Below are 15,530 nucleotides of genomic sequence, written 5' to 3'. Positions count from 1 at the left end.
CTCGCGAGTTTGCTGGAGAGCAACTTTTTCGGCTTCAGATGACTTGCGAGATTGTTCCATCATCACAAGTGTTTGCTTCTTTGCATACCGAAGCTGCTTTGTCGAAGTTCGTCCAGTTCTTGCGACAAGGTATCGTCGACAGGTGCAGTATCAGCAAAAGTTCTCCTCGCGTGAGAAGAAGAAGGCGACACATTGGAAGGAGCGGAAGTTGGAGTATAGTTATCAAATATCAACTGAAATATAAACAGGATAAAATCAAACGACAAGCAAAGATAGAATTTTTCATTAATCTCTTGGAATAATTACAAGGGCATTACAGTGGAGCTAAGGAAATACGTGTCGCTAAACGACTACTTTGGCGACAAAAGCAAAAGAAACAAAGAAAAACAGAGGCATGCAACTAGACCTCCGGCCTTGACGAGCTAGGAGTCGACGCTGGCTTAATCCCGAGATAGGCCAAGATCTTCTTCGTGTTGGGCTTGGCCGCCTTGATCAGCGACTTCCACCTTGATTGTTCTATTTGCTCGGTGTCGCCAACTTTCATCCAGTCGATAGTCTGTCGACTGTCAGCAACCAAGGCGACAGTGTTTTCAACGGCAACCTTCATATTCTCTTGGCGCATCTTCAGTCCAAGGTCTTCCGGTGTATTGAACATCTTGGCAAGGTTGAGGAAAGTCGCAGGCTCCTCCTTCTTCGGGAAGAAGTAGGGGAACAATGCCGACAATACTGCATTAGCATTCGATACACCTTCACGAATCTCGGACCCATGAAGCTCCAGATAGGAAAGTGCGTCAAGGACCGGATCATCGACAGGATTCGTCAGGTCAAAATCCTGGTTTGTTTGGACTGTCAAGGAAACAAAGTATTAGTGAAAAGACAAGAAACAAAGATTCTCCTAAAAATAGAAGGGAGCAGTAAAATTACCGAAAGTACGGCGACTCTGAGTCTTCAGGCGCTTGAGGATTCCTTCTTCACGAGAAGCTTGCGCAGCTTTGTGCTCATCTAAAGCAGCTGTAGCATCCTTAAGCTTTTTCTGCAGTTCCTCGACACCAGCAGCTTTCGCCTTGGCTTCATCAGCTTCGGTCTTGGCTTTGCTAGCAGCGAGGTCCGCTTTCTTGCGAGCCGCCTCACTTTGCTCAAGTTTTCGAGAAAGTGCGTCGGCGCGTTCGTTAGCCTCTGCAAGTTTCTCTGTCGAGATATGAAAAAAGAGAGGAGAAAGATCAAAAATCGCGACAAGCACCAAGAGTAAAAAATCAAGGAAAAACAGCAAGTACAAAAGTCGTTACCTTCGGCTCTATTAGCATATTCACGGTACCCAACAAATTGGGAACCGATGCGGAGAAGATCCTTGATCATAGGCTGTTCAACGTGAACACAGAAAGAAAAACATCGGCATGAAAAAGAGAAAAGGTGTGAAAAAACAAAATAAGGAAAATATAGATGTCGACAAGCTTACATCATCTAGGAGCAGAGTCGACGAACTGCCCAACTGAGGGGCAGGTTCAATAATCTTTTCAACCCTTGCCCTTTTTGGTGAAGGAGCAAGGGGGCTTGATGGCGGAGTAGTGGTGACGACGTTTTGTTGAGGAGGCGAGGTTTCTTCTCCTTCAACTAGCGTGTCTGAGGCAAGTACAGTACGTGACGTGCTTGTCCGAGGAGCCACGTCAGTAGTTGGAACTTCTTCCTCGTCATCGCTAATAATCAAAAAATCGGCAGCATAAAAAGCAAGACAAGCTAAATATTTCGAGTACAAAAATAGAGAGAAATAAAGACGACTTACGAGCTGATGAGGGATTCAGCATAAAGATCGTAAGTTGCCTTCGGATGAGAAGGAACAACTTCTTCAGCCTTAGAGGTGCCAGAATCTTCAACATCAGTCCTTTTCCTTTTGTTCTTGGGAGAAACAGCAGGAGGAAGGGATTGCGTCGATTCACTGGCTTCAGACTCAACTTCTTTTTCATGAGAAGCCGCAGATTTGTGAGAACCCGCGACTTCACTTTCACGAATAGCAGAACCTTGAGTATCTTCGGCAACGATGGCCTGTTCTTCGACTTCTCCACCCTCCGGAAGAGGAGGAAGGGAAGTCATGGTAGGATGGTTCTGTAAAAAATAGTGACCAGAAGGAAAATTAAAAGAGATGACAATATAATGAGGTGCAGAGAAAGTGCAAAATAAGGTAAAAACTCGGCAAGACAAAATACCTTGGGGAGTGGATTGGCGGCGCTGTACGGTTCCACGCGACAAGAGGAAGGAATTGGGTCTTTACCCAGGCGAGAAAGTCTTCGAATCAACTTCTCCAAGTCCTTGGTGGAAAGATCACCGGAGATTCGTTGGCGTCATTTTTACCGTAATATGTCCAAAGGGGATTTTTGCGAGCACAGGAGAGGCTGCACTCTAATCCTAAGGAAATAGGCAGTGATTTGAACACCGTAAAGCTCTTTGCCTCGAGTATTTTGAAGTCGGCGAATACGAGACATGAGCGCCTCTGTCGCCTTTTTCTCTTCCTCGGAAGCTTCGGCATCCCAGAGCGGCGGCGCTGAATTTTGGCACTTCCGTCGAAAGGAACTATGTTGTGCTCAACGGAGTTGGCGCTTTCTTCGTGAATGTAGAGCCACTTTTTGCGCCATCCTTGGACAGAATCAGGAAATTTGACGTCGAAATAGTCGACATCAGTGCGAACACAGATAACAACGCCACCTATGTTATAAGTGACGTTGTGGGAGCCATTGCGGCGGAGGCGTAAGATTCGTTTCCACAGAGCCCTATTGGGAGGGATTCCGAGGAAGCATTCGCAAAGTGTGATGAAAATAGAAATGTGAAGGATGGAATTGGGAGTCAATTGGTGCAATTGAATCCCATAAACAAAAAGAAGACCGCGGAGGAAATCGTGGATTGGGGTCGAGAGGCCGCGGATGAGATGATCAACAAAACTAACCCGATACTCCATTGGAGGCTTGGGGTAGCTTTCTTCGCTAGGGAAGCGGATGGCGTCCTCCTTCTTCATGAGGCCAAGCCTCTTCAGCATGTTGGTGTCTTGGTTGGAGATTTTGGATCTCTCCCACTCAAGATCCTCGGCGGCCATCTTGGATTCCGGAGTGCTGTGGCGAGTCGACGCGCGCGGTGGCATCAATGGCAATGACAGAGCAATGTGTGTGAGTGCGGAAAATCAGAGAGAGATTGGGCGCAGGAGAAGTTTTGCGAAGAGGAACAGGTGAGCGGCGCAAGCGAGGGGATGAACGGAGGTTGAAGAAAGGTTTATATAAGAATCGGGTGAAGCAGTGTGCCGTTGGATGAAGAAATCGTATGGTGAGAATAGATCTTCTAGATACAAGGGTAAAAAGGTATTTTTACCGAGATAGGCGTTACCGTACGTGCGCCTTAAAAAGCGGAGGACGTGTGTCCCCCACTTGCACGACGTGTTAACGTGGTGGAAGCAATGGACCCACAGGCGAGAAAGATCACGACTATTCGAGAGGGATGAAGTAAATTTGGTTAAGGGAAGCATGTCGATAAGAAAAGTTAAAAAAGATTGGCGACAGGAAGAATTATTCAATACTTCGGGAGCCTTTGATCAAAAACAAGTTTTTCCCCAAATGCTCGGGGGCTATTTCGACAAAAAGTAAAAATTCGACTATGACAATATAGAAATTGCGGAGCCTACAACCAAGTACAAGTTCTTGGCTGTAGCCTCGGGGGCTACTCCCATCGGGAGCGCTGTTCGCGCACCCGAGGGGTAAAAAAAAGAAGAAGAAGAAGAAGAAGAAAAAGATCATATTGAGAAATAATGGCAATATAGCGACAAGGTGGACTAAAATGTTGAGCCTACAACCAAGCACAAGTTCTTGGCTGTAGCCTCGGGGGCTACTCCCATCGGGAACGCTGTTCGCGTGCCCGATGAAATTAACAAAGGAAAAATAGAAAAGCAAGAGAGTATATTTCGAGTTGTAGTTAACTCTACATATACTCCCATCGGGAGAGCAGTATAAGTCATATTTGACTCGATAAAATGTGCCATTCCAACAGCCGGAAAAGCACTCGACAATATATTCTCAGAACGCCGAAGTTGCGATCAATTTCTGAATGCCGCAAATTTGCGAAGGTAAGACCCCAGATCCGTTCTGCTGGGCGTGGCATCGCCGAAGACTGCGCTACATACTTTTATCCGTATCAACAGATACGAAGAAAAATCCTAACGGACGCGTTAGGTACCCGATAAATTTGACTGGGACTCGACAGAATGGTAAGACCTTAAGCGGCACCTGTCGAAGTTTACACCAGTATCCCGAGATCATGTCCAGGGACGTGATTTTGAAGTAGGTTTTTGCGGATTGCCACTAGAGCAGTTAACTAGTACCTGATCCGTCAGATGAACTAGCTCCAACTACCATTATCCCTGTACAATATAGAATCTTATGTGAAGAAATATAAAAAAGTTAAAGCTTTCGAATAAAAATAAACAGTGGAGATTTTCCCTGATTCTACGATTCAAGCAAAATCTCGGGGGCTACTGACATAGGCATCCCAAATGGGCCTGCCGAAGATAGTACCCGGGGTTTACTGAAGGCCCACTACCCGAAGAATAAGAAGATTCGGGAGCCCAAGATATATCAAGGAAAGTCAAGAGTTGTAATAGGAAGTGTTATTTGTAATCTGGCGGGATGAGTTAGAAATCGTCCCGGACTCTGTAACTTGTATAGCACGAATCCCTCGGCTCCACCTCCTATATAAAGGGGGAGGCGAGGGACAAAAAGAGAATCGAATCATTGTCTGCAAACCCTAGTTTTCATATTCGTCGAGTACTTTCCGGCTGAAACCTTCGAGATCTACTTACCCTCTACTTCCAACTAAACCCTAGCCTACAATCCATAGGCATTGACAAGTTGATACCTTGTCACTGCTGGACTACTTCAACCTCTACCACCACCTACAAAACCCTGGGCTGAGATCACGGTGGACTTTATTGAAGGTTTGCCACTCTCTGATCATGCCAACACCATTCTGGTTGTAGTGGACCATTTGACTAAATACGTCCACTTCCTAACTCTGAAGCATCCTTACACGGCTGCTACTGTGGCTAAGCTATTCCTTGATCAGATTGTTCGGCTACATGGTGTTCCTATTACGATAATATCTGATCGTGATAAGGTTTTCACGAGTCACTTTTGGAAAGAGTTACTCAAAGCCCTTGGCACTCAGTTACACTACAACACCGCTTACCATCCACAGACTGATGGCCAAAGCGAGCGCGTCAACCAATGCCTAGAACAGTATCTGCGTTGTGCAGTGCAAGACAATCCTAAGCAATGGAAGAAATGGATGGCGATGGCAGAATTCTGGTACAATACAAGTTTCCATACTGCTCTGGGATGTACACCTTACAAAGCGTTGTACAGAGTGGACCCCAATTTCGGCGCAATGCCTAACCTGGTGGTCACTGAGCCTTCCTCAGCAACGGAGACAGCGCTCGAATACCAGGCCCAAACAGAGTTGCTACGTGCCCAACTCATGCGGGCTCAGCAACGGATGAAAACATACGCTGACAAGAATCGCACCGAACGCCACTTTGCAGTTGGAGAGCAAGTTTTATTGAAATTGCAGCCTTATGCCCAGCGGTCAGTGGTTAACAGACCATACCCGAAGCTCTCTTACAAATATTTTGGCCCTTACAAGATCTTGGAAAGAATTGGAGCTGTTGCTTATAAGCTGGAGCTGCCTGACACTGCCAAGGTGCATCCAGTGTTCCACGTTTCTCAGTTAAAGCCCTTCAGAGCAAACTACACTCCGGTTTATAGCACTCTACCATCGGTGCCAGACCTGGTGGCCACTACTCCTGTGCCAGTATCCATTCTTCAGCGTCGCTTGGTGAAGAAAGGTAATACTGCCACGCCACAAGTGTTGATTCGTTGGGCACATGTTCCTGATGATTGTGCAACCTGGGAAGACTACTACGTCCTGAAGAATCGCTATCCTGATGCTGCACTCTGGGACGAAGAACAAGACCAGGAGTCGTCTCAAGGGGAGGCGAGTGTCACACCTACGACTACCACAGGATCGTCGGTGGACAACAAGGTCCAGTCTGAGCTGGACGTGATTGGAACCAGGACCTAGAATGAGGTCCAAGCTGGTTGGTTGTGAGCTAGCGGTGGTGGGCCTGCGGCCCCCACTTGTAAGCGTGTGTGTGAGGGGTTAAAGGGGAGTCCCCGTGTATCTCTGAACCTATGTTGAAAAATAAACGAAACTGAATCTCTGTTGCTCCTCTCATCCCCTCTAGCTGCTCTCCTCATCCCTAAATCCTAATTCCTCTCTCCTCATCCTAAATCCTAATTCCCTCTCCAATTCAGCCACTGTGGTGATCCCCAATCATAGGGACATCACAGGCATTTATATGTTATGGTGAAGTATGCGATGAAAGCTTGCTCTCTTTGGAGGATGTCCTCTCTAACAATTGAAGCCACTTCCATGTAAGTAAACAAAAGAGAAACCTTGCTCTCTTTGGAGGATGTCCTCTCTAACAATTGAAGCCACTTCCATGTAAGTGACTAAAAGAACATTGAGAAGATCGCCACTAATAAGACTACTCATAGTGCAATAAGTAAGTGTCTAACTCAACAAATTTGCTTATGTGGCAGTGATTTAATGATGAGAGATAAGGATAGAGTAACATAGCTAGTTACTATAAAATCACACTTTCCAAGATACAATAAGTCTACAAGCTAATTAATGAAGACATCTATGTTACTACTTTGATGTTACTAAACACTACGAAGGAAGTAACATAAATCCACCAGAACTCCCTAATATCTGCAAGTTTTAACCAAGAAATATATAAAGAATATAAAGGTCTTTTTTGATCAAGTATATTCATACATTATACTATCGTAGTACAAGAACCATTCACCCCAACGTAAGTAAAATATTGGTCATCTAAAGCGGAAAGAAACTACACAATGCAGCACTTAATAATTTACACAGCAAACAAATAATGGCAACAGGATTTACCGGCTTACAATACTTCATTTAGCCATCTCCCTTTGGTTCTGTTGCTTTCTAGCCGTTTTTAGCAAAAACAACTCTGCTACATACGAATTCTATCTATGAGTAACTCAACATGAGTAACTATGTGAAAGTTAACAACTCCGGCAATCAAATAGCCTACTGAAAATTTCCTGCCGATCCCTAACCAGAAAGAATGCAATTGAGATTAGCCCACTGCAACTCTTGTTAAGTTCTTGAGCATCTTCAGTACCTAGTGCTGAAAATATTTCAGATCACGATGAAAATTCACGAAAGAGTCTTCTTGCAAAAATTGGATCGATACAGGACAACGAATGAGCCCACATCACCATTATTGCAATGTGTCCATGATACTTATCTACACATATGAACAACTTACATGCCATCAGCCACTGTGGGAACATACCTAAGCAACAGTTAAACAAACTGTTGGAGCATCCAACAGAACAGTAAGCAAACCTTGCTTAATTAGCAGGCAGTGTCATAATCAAACTGGTTGTCGGGGAGGACTTTGTCGACTGGTGGCAGCAGGTCACCATTTCCAACCCGCCGGCTATGAAGCTAGGCACCCCTTCGTTCATCCTTGTCATGGCCTTGTGGATTTGGAAGCAGCAGGGCATGGTCGTATTCGACAACAAGCTGCCCAACTTTGCCAGCTTGCTCGCCACTATCCAGGCTAATTGCAAGACGGTGGGCGTTAGGAGGGGCAGCCGCGCTGGCAGCGCTCCTTCCACTGGTTCTTAGCACTTAGGGTGTCACATTGTAATTCTTGAGCGTTGGCCCTGGGAGTTGTGTTGTGCATAACTCTTCTTCTATCAATGCATCGAGATGCAAGACTATTGCGTTTTCTCGAAAAAATAATCAAACGCATCAGTGGCCCATGTCAGCAGCAGGAATTATGCATCATGATTTTTGAATCTGAACCACTCTATAAGAACTGGGGTCTCTTCTTAAGCATTTTCTCATTGCTAACTCCATAAGATAGGTGTGACCTGTATAACAATAGAAATTAATTAGAGCTACCACATCAAGAACACAAGATTCTAGACCCAAAAATTGTACTACATCAAGAACAACATAAATTCATCGTACCATTGCTATAAGTCTACCTGTCACTTTGCTGGGGCATTGTGCGGAAATGTCGGAAAACAAGCGCTTGATGAGCCAGTATTGCTGAAAAAACCCTGATTTTGACGAAAAGCATCAAAACGCACTATGTTCCTTGAATTACCATCATTTCTCCCCTGCACAACAGGTGGAGTAATAGATGATATTGGAGGTGCTTCTCTGGCACTGGCAGCCATATTTTGTCCCTGAAATAACCAACCATATTATGAAGAAAAGATAACTGCTCAAGCAACAACAATATATACACCCTCTGCTAAAAACATATATGATTCTTGAACAATTTTGATGCTTTCTTGGTATAAAGCTTTGTTTGCAGAAACAACAAATACTTGGAGTGAACTATCTGCTGTGTTCTTGACTCAGTTTAATCCTGAAAATAAATCTTATGGAGAAGGTGTATGATTACAAATTTAAAAAAACGACCAGGTGAAAGTCTTGTTGATGGCTACACATGATTTCAAGGTTTGCTGTGGGTGAACAAGTGTTCAATGTGACTATTTTCAATTAGAAAAACAAGTAATAAGGAAACTGATTGGGGATGGTCACCAGTCAGTAATTATGCTGTATGATAGGGTCTGAATCTCTCTCTGTTGCCTATCTCACCTGCAACTTTGCAGCTAACCCGGTCATATGGCTTTGCCCCATCTGTTTATGGGATTCATTTGGATGGACACCCGTTCGTTTGTCAAGATGTTCTGGGTTTTCTGGAGTAATAGCTGCTCCAGGAACATGCTACAAAAAGTAAAGAGAATTTTTTAAATAGACATTAAAGTCGCACTATGTCTACACAGATTAGGTAAATAATTGTTCTGAACTAATCGACTGGTCTATAGAATGCTTCGCTGAAATGAAATTTCCATGACTGAATCATTTGTGTAAAGAATGAAATGCCGTTTGAACATGATACTGGAATGTAATTATGAAAAATGAAAATTACATTTGTCCCATCGAAAGTATCGATGTTTAGGAATCATCATAACTTATGGCAAAGAGAACCATAAGAAGGGAATTGTAGAGCAGGATAAAATGTCATAGAAGAAGTGTCCAAAACTAATAAATGATAATGAACATGTCATAAAACTTGTATATTTTAACCTGTGAAGAAGTACCTGGGGCTTTTGGCCTTGTTTATATTTCAATACAGTCCAATCAAAGACGTAATCAAACTCATAACCTGTTGCAAGATGAGGAAAACACTGGGTGACAATATGGAAAAACGAACTTATATACAATCTGTTGCAATAATCTACTCCCTCCGTTCCAAGTTAGATGGTATTTTGACTTTGCACAACATCTAATATGCAATTTTGACAGTTACTTTTTGTTTGAATAACAATCGATAATTATACATGTTATACTTGAATCAATTTTTCATGAGAAACAGAATGGTACAACTTGCAACTAAACTACCTATATAACTTTTCCATTAGTTTGTTATCGAAGATAGAGAACTTTGACCTCAAAATTTCTAAACCGTTGTATATTCTGGAACAAGGCTGTAAATTTTAGCAGACATTCATAGTATATAGTACTACTTAATCAGGAAATACCTTGGCTGGTAAATAAGTCTCGAAAAAGGCGCTTCACAAATCCATAATCAGGCCTCTGATCAAATGTCAATGAATGACAGTAGTGAAAGTAAGAAGCAAATTCCACCGGACATGATTTGCATAGCACCTGATAAATATATTTTCGTTAGGTACAGATACAAAAGTACATGTTCTTCCAGAAGCTTGGTTTAGTATGCTTTGCAGATATAAACCTCGATAGGTGTTGAAATCTTTTTCTCACATATCTTCTCATACTTCTGTTTTTTCGTTGCAGCTTTTAGTCCTTGCCAGGGGAGACTTGAAATGACAATACATAACACAACAATTAGATCGAAACTACCCAAATGGATACTGACGTCTCAAAGGGTAGCTTGGTATAAAACCCTGTTACTTTTCTCACAAAACATATTATTAGGAATAATAGCACAGGAAGGCACATAATGGTAACAACCTGATAGTGGAACTTGAGATCATAATCTGATTAACCAGTTGCAGAAATGTTCCTATGCATTGACATGGCATATAGTCATCCTTTTCAAATAGTAACTACTCACTAGTAAAATTTACAGATGAAACTAGGAAATCTGTTTTGTAGTGAAGGGTTCCATATGTAAAATTTGTTCTGGGAAATCTTTGTGCAGACCAGATGCACCAACGGTGCTCGTTGACAAAACAAGCATCATAATAAGGTCCTGCGCTAAGACATATTTTGAGCTGACCAAATTCAATCCACACCTACACATAGAATATCTAAAAATGTGAAGGAAGTAACAGTTGGAACTTAACTAACACTGCATCTTGGAAGAGTTTTTTAAAAAACTAAACAACAACAACAACCACCAAGCCTTTTGTCCCAAACAAGAAATATCTTTCAAAAAAAATTTAAGTGCACTAATAATTCCCATTAGTTTTTTATTACACTGAATCCAGATGTTGTGCTCACAAGCAACATCACAGTACTACAGAAAAGTACTATAAAGCCTACCTCCCCTGGAGAAAATATAGGAGAACATAACCAAGAGATTCCAAATCATCCCGTCGACTTTGTTCTGCCAGTAAATGCAACAAAAATGTTCAAAACCAAATTCAAATTCAAATTCAAATGATGATTTGACAACTAATCAACTGATCACCACTTACCAATTCCAAGGTGAGTGTTGCTACTTGCATACCGTGCAGTGCCAGTTAAGTTCTTATGTTCTCTACAGCAAAGCAACAGTTCAATATTAAATGACTTAATCAAAAGTTCTGAGCAAAGGACATCTATCTGTGCTAAATAATCCGTAAATAGATACAATAGGGAGCTCCCCTACTATTCATGGTAAAAGTAAGTTGAAAAATGGAAGAGAAGGTCAGAACCCACATGATTTGGCAATATAAATAACAGGAATTCCAATTCCGGCGTTATATAATTTATACTAATTTTTCATTTAAGATCCATCACACTATATGATGCAGAGTGGTCCAAACTGTTACACATTATGATAGCAAAGGAAATATTGTTGATGGAACCTATAAGACTAAATAGGTACAATACTGTAGTACCTCCACAGAAAAAAGACATCTATAAAGAACAAAGTAGGCATAGTCAAGCAACACACAGAAAAAAAAAGACATCTATAAATTTGTAAAATAAGTGAGCCACCAAGGTGGAGCCAATGATGAGACACAGTTGAAGCCCAAGTCATTGCACTACCAGTGTACATTATAACTTCCATCATGCCGAAAGGCAAACTAGGTGTAACGAAATCGACAATAGATAACAAGTATTTGTCACCTAACTGCTTAAATAAATTCTTGAAACCAGAATTTCATTTAGTCTAATACTTGTACGAGAGTAATCCAACGGCACAATCTTGTCCACAAAATACATCTTAGGAAATATATTTGTACCTGTAAGGAATATGTCGATTCGTAGTAGAATCTCGGTATCTTTTTGCAAGCCCGAAATCAATTGCGTATACCTAATAATCACATGCAGAGATACCGTTGAATAGACTGTTTAGTACATTATTAACATCTTTATACAGAGCTTTGATATACCATACAAGTACCTGATTTGCTTTCCGACCAAGACCCATCAGAAAATTGTCAGGTTTTATATCTCTATGCAAGTATCCTTTGGAATGCATAAACTCTATCCTTGTAATCTGTTAAAAATACTTACCAAAACGAAAATTTAGCTTTACTTAAGCAGCAATAGAACTCAATTCATGCATTGTAAACATATTTACTGCAGACAAGGAAAAATTTTAGGCAACAACATTCCACATGTGGTTACTTAACTACATCATGTATGTGAGCTCTACATATCAAGATTACTTGCAGATTATATGAAACTATGTAAACATACATGAAGTGCATAGAAGCAACACATAGGAGGAAATATCCGCTAGTGGAATCCTCAATAGTAGTCCTGGAAGTAATTATTTCGTATGGTTTGTAACTTTTCTATTTCTCGTCAGTTATGCATATTTCTTTGTTCACCATCTTGCTTTTAAAGATTATTTTTTAGGTCTTCTTTTGAAGTTTTGTATTGGTTTATAGTCTGCAGATAGATTTACCTTACTTTATTGCTGATTTTTTTTTATTAACTAATATTGAACTGAGCAAGACAATAGTGGAACTCTCCAAGTAAGTCATCAACAATAGAATTCAGTGGTTGGTTACTATCAGAAACATATATAGTTCTCCACGAATTCCACACGAGATCAAATTTGTGAAAAAATATGTAGCCATATTTTGTAGTAAGTTTCAACATTCTGCAGAAGGTAACAAAATAAACTGGACTACTGAATAAACTGAAATAGACAATGCTGAGTTATGAATTACCATTTGATCTGCCAACATTAGGACAGTCTTCAGTGTGAACTTTCTGCCGCAATAGACAAACAAATCCTCTAAGCTCGGCCCCAGCAAATCAATAATGAGAACATTTTCCTCCCCATCTACACCACACCACTTAACATTCGCAATACCACCTGGATGAAAAATATTCCCCATCAACTCAGCATCTTATGTGAATAAGTTCACCGTAGTACTATCAAGAATTTTTTGGATGACAGGGCATACATACTTCCTCCTTGCAGGGCGTTGTATATCTTTGCCTCGTAGAACAGCTGGGGATGCTTGGCATTGCTACTTTCCTGCCAGTGAGGTAGCCAAAGTAAGTATTTTTTTTTTTTACACGTGTGTGTGCGCAAAAACAAAAGAAAAAGTGTTCTTTAGAGAGTGCATATAACAATGTGAGTCATGAAGTAGGATGGGGGGAAAGCAGGGACTTTGACAATAACAAACAAACTTTCAGCTCTCACTAGCCAAAGTAAGGTTTTTGACAGTGTGCGCAAAAACAAAAACAAAAACAAAAAGGGTTCTTTAGAGAGTGCATATAACAATGTGAGGCATGAAGTAGGATGGGGGGAAAGCAAGGACACAGATTGAGCTTTTACATTTACAATGCAATAACAAAACAAACTTTCAGCTCCCACTAGTATGCTTGCTACCACAAGTTTCCCCCAGGGCTACAAATACAATTCGGCTACGCGGAGCGCAATTATGGCAAGGACCAACCACCAGCAGTATGCGTATCGATCATCATAAGAGAGAGCAAGGCAAGTAGCGTCCTAGAATGGAAAAGAACGGGCCAAGTGGCCGTACGATTAAAAAAAGGCGTAAAGCTCCGAGCTTTCTAACCGCATGACTAGCAGCATTGTGATGCGGTTCGTCCCATCACAAATCCACGATCATGTACCAACCAAGAGCGGCAACTAACAGACAAATTCAGAAAATTCGGCAGAGCAATCGAATCATCCACGGTAGGGGAAACAAACAAACAGTCCACGGCCGCACAAGTCTTGACTCAACAGCAACCCAATCACCCACATCCCCGCTTAACTCAACAGCAACCCAATCATCCGACTCAGAAACAGCAACTCAATCAATCGAAGTAGGAGAGATATTCGGATATGTATGAACTTACAATCTTCACCGCGACGATCTCGTAGGTGTCCATATCCGTGCCTGCAATCGGCGACAGAGTTAGAAACAGAACGGAAAAAGAGCAACAAAACGCGGCGGCGGAAATGGAAATGGAGCCCCCGGGCGGGGCTGGGCTGGGAATCGGACGATCGGCTCACCGAGGTAGATGACTCCGAAGGAGCCGCATCCGATCTTCTTGCCGAGCTTGAACTTGCCCCCGACGATGCGGTCCATGGCGCCGGCCAGCCCTTTCTTCCCCCGCGTCCGGGTACAGGGGAGGGCGGCGGCTGACGCAATCGTGTCGTGGGGGTTGGCTGGAGGCTGGAGCGGAGCCGACGTACGTCGCTGCCGGCTGCGGCGGGCGGGCGGAGAAGCGCGCGGCGAACTGAACGGGCAGACGGTGGGTCGGTGGTGGGGTTGTCGCTCCGGTCGATATGCTTTATTCTTGGCGCGGGGTCGAGCAGTCGGCGAAGAGAACGAGGATGGAGCTGTAAGCTGTTTGGTGCGTAGCGGCGCAGCGAGGCAGCGAGCAGAGGGAAGGGGCGGTGGTCCGCGGTAGCCGTGTGGGTGTGGGTTCGGTGAGGCGAAGGCCGGCGGCGGCTTCGATCGATCGGGGTTATCCTGCCGCGCGCGGCGTTTTCCCACGCGGAGACGTGCCACGTTCTGGACGCCACCTGGCTGGATCCCGCGTAGCGTAGCTGCTTGCTCGCGGTGTCGGTCTTGCGCGTGATGGCACTCCATGTCACGGCTTACCTCTACTTTTTTGCTTTCTTCTCTAGGTTTTTTCTCAACTACAGAATCTATACTAGTAAAACAATTATAATCGAACTTCATGGTTCTTTTTAACGAGAACTTCATCGGAAAGTAGCATGTGCACATGAGCACAAGTGCTCCATGGACTTTTGGATTTTTGAAAATTTTCAAAACCTCGCTCTTTTATGTTTTTAAAAATTATGACATTAAATATGTAGATAGATTTAGACACGAGGAGTGTAGTCAAAAAAGTCCCATTAAAAAATACTTTATATTTTGGAAAATACAAAAAAGACAAATTTCTGACAGTAAACTGACAAAATATACGTATTATTATACTACTATTTATCATAATTCTTGAAAGCAGAGAAATATGAGAATCTAAAATTTTCAAAAATCCAAAAGTGAAGGGAGCACTGACTCCCATGTGCATAAAATCCTCGTCCGAACTTCATGGTTTAACTTCGTGTTCGAACTACTCCCTCCGATCCGAAAAAAAGTGTCGGATCAGTTAGTACAGTGCCATTTTACAAAACAATCCTTATAGTAATTTAAAATTGATCTGGATCGGTCGCTCGCATGCTCGATATCCGGCCCGTCCAGGTCATCGCCAGAGAAGATGCAGCCCTCCAAGGGAGCCACGATCTGCTGCTCCACACAAAGGCGCCACCGGCTGTCGGGTCCAAAGAATCCCTGCAAGCGAGCGGTTGAGCAGGGGCCTCGAGCTTGGACCCTGCGTGCGTGAGGGAGGCTTCACGTCGCGTGGTCGAGGAGCAACTCTGGCCGGTGATGTGGGATCTCCGTCCGGCGTCGGCGAGGTCGCCTGCCTTGTGGACTGCAGAACGAGGAGCGGGAGACGTGCGAGTGCGGTCGTGCGGACTGTGGGATGCGGGCTATTTGCTGAGTGTGTTGTGAACAGTTGACTGCGTGGGTGAAAGAAACCACATGATTGTTTTGCAAAATGACCACTTCCGTCACTTTGTTTGGACCGGAGGGAGTAATGTTCTTGGGTAGTAAATCAATGAAGATGTTGAGCATCTCTCGTGCTCCACTCCCTTTTCGCAGAAAAAAATGAACATATTAAATTTGCAGCTATATGCAATCTTG

At 43.0% G+C, this 15,530-nt stretch overlaps 2 protein-coding genes across 5 annotated transcripts; both read right to left on the bottom strand.

Annotated features, from left to right (window-relative positions):
- Positions 1-261: 261 nt before the first annotated feature.
- On the bottom strand, positions 262-2,182 carry LOC139838461 (uncharacterized). Of its 2 annotated transcripts, XM_071828067.1 has the most exons (4): positions 1,781-2,182; positions 1,287-1,694; positions 925-1,188; positions 262-846 (listed from the first exon to the last, which is right to left on the bottom strand). In XM_071828067.1, the coding sequence occupies exons 2-4, from the start codon at positions 1,354-1,356 to the stop codon at positions 401-403; spliced, it is 780 nt and encodes a 259-aa protein (XP_071684168.1). In that variant the 5' UTR covers positions 1,357-1,694; positions 1,781-2,182; the 3' UTR covers positions 262-400. The 2 variants fall into 2 exon arrangements, with proteins under 2 accessions (XP_071684168.1, XP_071684169.1); XM_071828068.1 differs by having other exon boundaries at positions 1,287-2,182.
- A 5,098-nt stretch (positions 2,183-7,280) lies between these two features.
- LOC127342029 (casein kinase 1-like protein 3) lies at positions 7,281-14,256 on the bottom strand. 3 transcript variants are annotated; one of them, XM_051367964.2, is made up of 14 exons: positions 13,829-14,256; positions 13,672-13,712; positions 12,765-12,838; positions 12,525-12,673; positions 11,747-11,842; positions 11,586-11,656; positions 10,833-10,894; positions 10,678-10,741; positions 9,905-9,989; positions 9,693-9,819; positions 9,252-9,316; positions 8,746-8,874; positions 8,107-8,327; positions 7,281-8,006 (listed from the first exon to the last, which is right to left on the bottom strand). In XM_051367964.2, exons 3-13 carry the CDS (start codon positions 12,826-12,828, stop codon positions 8,127-8,129), a joined length of 1,113 nt encoding a protein of 370 aa, XP_051223924.1. In that variant the 5' UTR covers positions 12,829-12,838; positions 13,672-13,712; positions 13,829-14,256; the 3' UTR covers positions 7,281-8,006; positions 8,107-8,126. The 3 variants fall into 3 exon arrangements, with proteins under 3 accessions (XP_051223924.1, XP_051223926.1, XP_051223923.1); XM_051367966.2 differs by having other exon boundaries at positions 12,769-12,838; XM_051367963.2 differs by having other exon boundaries at positions 8,124-8,327; positions 12,769-12,838.
- Positions 14,257-15,530: the final 1,274 nt, after the last annotated feature.

Source organism: Lolium perenne, chromosome 3 (genome assembly GCF_019359855.2).
Source record: "Lolium perenne isolate Kyuss_39 chromosome 3, Kyuss_2.0, whole genome shotgun sequence".
NCBI classification, from domain to species: Eukaryota; Viridiplantae; Streptophyta; class Magnoliopsida; order Poales; family Poaceae; genus Lolium; species Lolium perenne.
The sequence above is the reverse complement of the archived record's forward strand: the minus strand, read 5'-3'. Positions and strand labels throughout refer to the sequence as shown.